The 7,439-nt window shown below is 33.5% G+C and overlaps 3 protein-coding genes across 3 annotated transcripts; 1 reads left to right on the plus strand and 2 right to left on the minus strand.

The window, feature by feature from the left end:
- Nucleotides 1–924: 924 nt before the first annotated feature.
- Nucleotides 925–1,949, plus strand: LOC107885341 (protein ALP1-like). The gene is made up of 3 exons (XM_016808961.2): nucleotides 925–1,170; nucleotides 1,242–1,426; nucleotides 1,721–1,949. The coding sequence occupies exons 1-3, from the start codon at nucleotides 1,049–1,051 to the stop codon at nucleotides 1,744–1,746; spliced, it is 333 nt and encodes a 110-aa protein (XP_016664450.2). The 5' UTR covers nucleotides 925–1,048; the 3' UTR covers nucleotides 1,747–1,949.
- A 249-nt stretch (nucleotides 1,950–2,198) lies between these two features.
- Nucleotides 2,199–4,191, minus strand: LOC103311234. Its single transcript, XM_008190815.1, has 5 exons — nucleotides 4,017–4,191; nucleotides 2,885–3,958; nucleotides 2,468–2,642; nucleotides 2,283–2,401; nucleotides 2,199–2,224 (listed from the first exon to the last, which is right to left on the minus strand). The coding sequence occupies exons 1-5, from the start codon at nucleotides 4,189–4,191 to the stop codon at nucleotides 2,199–2,201; spliced, it is 1,569 nt and encodes a 522-aa protein (XP_008189037.1).
- Nucleotides 4,192–5,424: 1,233 nt separating this feature from the next.
- LOC103311226 lies at nucleotides 5,425–6,228 on the minus strand. Its single transcript, XM_008190807.1, has one exon. It carries the CDS (start codon nucleotides 6,226–6,228, stop codon nucleotides 5,425–5,427), a length of 804 nt encoding a protein of 267 aa, XP_008189029.1.
- Nucleotides 6,229–7,439: the final 1,211 nt, after the last annotated feature.

The raw sequence follows: 7,439 nt of genomic DNA on the forward strand, positions 1-7,439 counted from the left end.
TTGCAACTTATGTAATAAATAAATGTCTAACTGCACTTGACTATAATATTCAAATAATATATCATTTATCAGCTGAGTTATCACTTATCAGTGGTTTGTTCAAGCCCGGATTACGGGGGAAGGCACGTCCATGGGGCTCACTCCCACGTATGTTAAGTTCTCATAGTCATACAATAAAATGGCTATAGACATCAGAAATTAAATTGTTTATCATAATAAGTTACATCCATCGTATATTTTGAATTTTCAAAAAATACGAAATTCCATGTTTTTGAAACAGTTTTTTTTTAAAACTTAACATTTTCAATTTTGATATTTTGGAAAAATTAACCGTAATGTTGTTAGGATTTGTAGAAAGGGTGGGATTATTATTTGGTGAAAAACGATTATTATTGTGATGTAATATGGAGCTCCGCGTTCTCGTACCCAAATTTCTCACACTCTACCATAGTAGCAACTAGCAACGACGGTGGCGGTGGCAAGAGTTGACGGGAAGATTTAATAGCGGGAATGCGCGAGATCGGACGAGTTTTGGTCGCCGCCGGGTAGCGCTCTCTCAGTGGCACATATGAGTACATGAATACAATTCCAATTTGTTAAAAATACATAGGCACAATTTTTTTATAAGCATTTAAAGTTTGATTTTTGACAAAATTTATCAAATTTAAAATCAAAAAATGATTTTTTTTAAAAATGTATAAAATGTCAAATTTTATTGCTAAGTATTGAACATTTAAAACAAAGTTCCACGTAAGTAGTTAATTCTGATACCAAAAATCTAAAAAATTCGGTTCAAAACCCATAGGAAGAAAAACTAATGAATTTTTTTGTAAATGAAGTGCATACTTATATATTATTATAGTATATTAGTATATTAGTATAATACCTAGTATATTATTCATAATTCAAAAATTACTGAAATATTTTAAAAAAGGTATTTAGATTTCAAATAATTAAATAGGTACATCCATACTTGTGTGATTTAGGTTCCATTTACTTGAGCTATTCATTAAGTATTTAATTTAAAATAATATTTAACCTATAGGTGATGGTAATGATTGATGGAACACATATTCCTATTATGGCACCAGCAGATGGCAGATTAGATTATGTTAATCGTAAAGGGTGGACATCAATTATTCTACAAGCAGTTGTAGACCATGAATATCAGTTAATAATTAATAGATATTTTAATGTGAATACATTTTAATTGGTGCATATTTTGATAATTTGATTTATAGAATTAGAGATATATGCTGCAAACATCCAGGGAGTTGCCATGATGCTTTTGTTTTAAAAGATTCAAACTTATTTAAAAACGCGGATATGCTCATCCCTACTCAAATGCGTAAAATACAAGAAATTGATGTACCATTAATGATATTAGGCGATCCTGCATATCCTCTACTACCCTGGATTATGAAAGGTAAAAAGACCAAATTTTAATATAACAATTTTTGAGATAAATATAGTATTTTGGAAATATCTTTGTTTTATGTTATTTCTAATACAATTAAATATAATAAGAAGCTAATAATATATAATGAGCTAATAATGGATGGGTTTTCTCATTTTGTTTGAACTATTTTCATCAGAATGATAATTACTTTACAGCCCCAAATAAAAAATTCCTGGGTACACCCTTGCTGGGCATATTTTATCTTATTTATAATATATTTTTACTAAACTGAATAATATTTTATGTTTTTGTTTATGTTAGGATACACTGGTAAAATTAACCAATGAACAAGATAGTTTCAATACTTATCTAAGTTCAGCTAGAATGGCTGTAGAAAATACATTTGGTCGAATGAAAGGACGTTGGCGTTGTCTTCAGAAAAGAATAGATATACATTACTCATTTGTACCCAAAGTGGTTTCATCTTGTGCAATTTTACATAACATTGTTGAGAGAAAACATGAAGAATTTAATTCATCTTGGTTGAGAAGTGTGAATGCAACAAATGCTATGTTTCCACAACCTAATAGTAGGCTATTGACATATAGGAATGAAGATGTTAACTCAATGTACATTATAAGAGAACATTTAAAAAATGATATGGCTGATACGTATGCATTAAGATCATCTTGTATTCACAATTTATAAATTAATAAAAATTATTGTTTTTTATTTAAATGTTATAACATTTGTGTTTTATTTAGCTTCAAAACAATTTCATTATTACATAGGTTAGGTACTAACTCGATATGGACAGCCCGGGTACTAAAGCATACAAATACACATATATATCCTTTTAGCACAGCCGCATTTCTTCTTAAACTTGTTTTTATAGAAATAGGACCGGCGTAGTCGACACCACACTTTTTAAACGGTCGATTTGGCTCCAATCGTTCGGTTGGTAAATCTGCCATTATAGGTTCAACTATTGTTGGTCGAAGTCTAAAACATTTTACACATTGGTGAAATACATGCCGAGCGATATTTCGGCCTCCAATTATCCAATACTTTAATCGACTGTTCGCCAACATCGCTTGTGGGCCCGCGTGTAGAAGTAATTCGTGTTCGTTGCGCAATATTAATTTTGCAATTGCACTATCCTTAGGTATTAAAATAGGGTGTCGCTGTGCTATGTCCACATGCCTGGCATTTTTTATGCGACCGCCAACTCGTATAATTCCGTCTTCCAAAAAGGGTTGTAAATTATGTAATTTACTTTTACCGTTAAAGTACCATTTTTATTTAAATCCTTTATTTCACTGGACCAGTAGGACGCTTGAGTTATTTTAATTATAATTATTTTAGCTTCTTTTAATTCGTCGGATAATATTGGACCAACCACCTTCATTTTTTTTATTCGAATTTTTATAAAACGCAAACAATAACAAAAAATACGTACTAATCTTTTCCACGATGAATACTTACTTAATATGTGTTCCTTTATTACCGGTTGTGCTACAAATGCAGCAGTTTTCTGTGTACTCTTCTCTTCCGGTATTTCGGTATATCTTAACTCGCAAACAGTCTTTGGCCAACTTTTATTATCGTTGGTTAACCAGCTTGGTTCGTGCCACCATATCGAGCTATTTATGATTTCTTTTGTACTGCATCCTCGCGAAATAATATCCGCAGGATTGTCCTTTGTTCCAACATGGTGCCATTCATTTACTGAACTAAGGTCGTGAATTTCACCCACTCTATGCGCAACAAATGTTTGCCAACGCGTAGAGGGTGAAGTTATCCAAGCTATGACGATTGAAGAATCCGACCAAAAATAACGACGTTGTATTTTTATACCTAATTTCGGTATTACTTTGTTGTACAGCCTTACTAAAATTAAGGCCGCGCATAGTTCCAATCGCGGGAGCGATATAACTTTTAAAGGCGAAACTTTAGATTTTGCACACAATAAATGCGACGTGCAAACGCCACTATTATCTGTCCTGCGTATGTATATACACGCGCCATAGGCGGCTAAACTGGCGTCAGCGAACCCATGAACCTCTATATTACAATTATCTTCCGTACATATAAAACGTTGTATATTCAATTCACGCAAGTTTGCTAACTCATGTAAATATTTAGTCCACTCGTCGTGCATTTTCGCTGGTACCGGTTTATCCCAATCAATTTTTAACCTCCATATTTCTTGCATTAAAATTTTTGCCTTTATTACTATCGGCCACACTAAACCTAGTGGGTCGAATAATGAGGCTATTTGCGCCAATATGCTTCTTTTGGTTGTTGATTTATCTGTATTTGTGTCCTGCACTTTATATTTAAATATGTCCTTACTAGGATGCCACAGGACCCCGAGAATTTTCGCCATATTGTCCTCTAATTCTAATACCGACATAGCATCATTATTTTCTTGGTTTAAATTTTGCAATAACCCCGAATCGTTTGCAGCCCATTTTCGTAAGTTAAAACCACCTGATTGTAGCACTGTTCGCAAGTCATTACGCAATTGTACGGCCATCTCTTTCGTATTTGCTCCACCTAGATAATCGTCCATATAAAAATCATTTTTTATAGCAGTACACTTCTGGAAAATTACTATACTCATCTTCGGCTAATTTATACAAGCACGCGGTAGCTAAGAACGATGCCGAGACAGTGCCATACGTGACCGTATTTAACTGAAATATTTGCATAGGTTGTTCTTTATTTTTACGCCAAAATATTTTTTGATATTTGCGATGTTCCGGTGTAACCCAAATTTGACGGTACATTTTTGATATGTCCGCGGATATCGCATATTTGTGTGTACGAAACCTAGCCAAAATATTGACTAAGTCGTCTTGTATTGTAGGCCCCTTTAATAGTACATTGTTTAAGCTAATGCCTGTATCAGTTTTACTAGATCCGTCGAATACTACGCGCAGACGAGTGGTACTACTATTTTCGTTTATTACGGCGTGATGCGGTAGAAAATAGCCGGGTTCATTGACCGACCCTTCCCCCGCACTGCACAGCAGTTCCATATGACCGAGATATAGATATTCATCAATAAATTGCTGATAATCTTTACCTAATTTTGTATTTAGTGCTAATCGTTTTTCAGTCGGCAGAAATCGCCGGAACGCGCTTTGATAAGAATTACCTAATATATTACTAATTTCTTCGCGGAACGGAAATATTGTACTACGAATCTGCCCGATTCGTCGCGTCGCACTGTTTTAATAAATTTATCGTAACAAGTTTTTTCTTCCAAAGTGTAATTAGTATTTTTATCTACGTTTTCTACTTTCCAAAACTTCGCAATTTTTTCGTCTAAATTATCATTTATTTGATACGTACTTAAAGAAATATTTTGTGCCTCTTTTAAATTTGATTTATTATTATCAACTGGGCCTGCCACAATCCAACCAAACTTTGTTTCTTTCAATGTAGGACCATTTTCATTTAATTTAATTTGACCCTTATCCAATAAATCAACACTCTGCACCTTACCGGCTTGCCATCATTATTATATACATTAATTATTGCGGTTGATAGGAGCACCTGTCTATAGCTTATCGCCGATGCATGTGCCGACACACTTACATTACTCGCTGTGGGACTTTCCTCACTATTTTCTTCATATTGCTCCGAAGTGACATTACTTTCCGTCTTATTTATTTTTAAATGTAATAGTGTGTTATGCGCCTTATGACATTGAAAACATTTTTTGCCATCACATTTCTTTCCGATATGAGTCCGCATACATATCTTGCATAATTTAAGTTCACCCACCCTTTTTATTCGATCGGGAATGGGTAAAGCTAGGAAAGACGGACATTTATATATTGAATGCGCTAATTGGCAATTATAACATTTCATCCCACCATATGCTGGAAACGCCATCGATTTGTGGCTATTTTTGTTTTTCTTACAGTTAATCATATTATTTTTTATTTTTTCGTCATTACGAATATTTATATTCGAAGAGGTCTCCACTGCTTCCATTATTTTGAATCTCTTTTCTAAAAATTCAAGTAACACTTGTACTTTGGGTGTAATAATATTGAGCCCCACTCCTTAGGCTTCTCACCTAATGTTTCTAACGCACTCATATGACCGTTTAACTGATCTATTAATTTTCTTAATTGCACAGCTTCTTCATTTATCGCCGGTATATCGAACAACTCTTTTGTGTGCGATTGCACTAATACTTTTTTATTATTATATCGAGCTTCCACGCTATTCCATGCTATGTTATAATTTGCGGCCGTTGTTTCTATATACATTATAACCTGTGCCGCCTCACCTTTCAAACACGAACGCAAATGAAAAAATCGCTGTATATCGTCTATACGTGGGTTATTATGTACCATTGCTATATAAATATCGCGGAAAGCTGACCATTCCTCATATGCACCCGAAAATTTTGGTATATCTATCGGTGATAATTTCATTTCCGCGGTTGCACCGCTGCAACAAGAATTAGCGCTACAATTAATTGCGTGTGCTGTATTATGGCCTATAGAAGCTGATTTTTGATCACCATTATCCTTTTTTGTGCTTACACGCTGCATTATATTCTCGCCTAGAGCCATAGCACTAAAATATAGCTCCTCGAATTCTATGCGGTAATCATCCGTTTCGTCCTCAAGCGACTCTATTTCCGATTGCACCTGATCAAACTCCAACCATAATTCATCGATCTTTTTACTTCTACATTTAACTTCTAATGGGTCCACTCCTTCTTTATTTAGATATATATTGAACCTAGTTAATTGTCCCTTTAATTTCCCTCTGCGGGCTTTTAGTGACATTAAATCTGACATATTATTGCAGAGGTACGCTTTTTTGAGTGTGTATACTTGTCAGTGAATGTGTGACAGCTTGATTCCTAAAGTGGACGGGATCGCCGATCAAGATAGACAGCTGTGTGTTTGTGAGTAAATATGGGTTTGTGTGGTAACGTACCTATGCGAAAAGCTAATTATTTTATTATCTATAGGTACCGAGCTATATTATCTACGACCATTTCCCCTTTGACTTAAATGCCTGGGAGAAAACCCGCTAATAGGATTTATTTATAGGAAAGAAATAAGTAACTAAGAACTGATACTACTTACCACCTTGAAACTCACGTCCTCACCGTCCTCTTGCTTGATTTTTTTCTTTTTCGCCCTACTTTTGAATATATAATATTTGCTGCACATACACGACCAATTATCACTCGCACTTAACTTTTTTACGGAATGCTATAACTATTAATTACTAATCAAAAAAATTACTATTTTACTTTAAATTATGAGTTATGCTAATTGCATCCGGTTTCGATGGACCAATGTTACCGTCGATTTTTTAGTGGACTGTAGGTAGATGTAAGGGTAATTAATAGATTTTATTTTACTGCATTACTTCGTTTATTCTGCGGCGACTGACACGGTGACAAGTATATGAACACTGATACATGGTTGAACACACACTAAACGCTAAAGGTATAATAAAATTGGACATCGATTCAGATAACATTTAATACCGATAAACACAATAATAATGATAATAATATAATACACGCGTCACCACGCTGTATAATACTTGCATATGTTTTCAGTTTGATTATTGAAAACTTGTCAATTCATTATTGATTTGTAGATAATACTTTACTATTTATTTATTGATTTGATTTGCAAACAAACAATTAATACATTTGAAAATATAATTATAGTAGATATCGTCTGCTCGCCTTCTATAAGCTGTGCTTGTATTGAAGGTGATGAGTTCTTAATATAGAAATTTAAATATTAAACATAATTATAAGTAGACTAAAAACATAGAAGAATAGATTAATGTGAGAGAGAAAGAAAAAAACAAAAATTATAGTTACAATATAGTAATAGCAGAAAAAAAAATAGTTACATAATAATAATAAATGGAAACGATGCATAGATTATTAATAATTATACAATATAACTTAGAGTAGTGTTAACATGGTATTTAAAATGATTACAGTTATTGAAGATATTAATATTAATTTTTAAGTCTT

Source organism: Acyrthosiphon pisum, chromosome A2, assembly GCF_005508785.2.
Source record: "Acyrthosiphon pisum isolate AL4f chromosome A2, pea_aphid_22Mar2018_4r6ur, whole genome shotgun sequence".
In the NCBI taxonomy this organism is placed as follows: Eukaryota; Metazoa; Arthropoda; class Insecta; order Hemiptera; family Aphididae; genus Acyrthosiphon; species Acyrthosiphon pisum.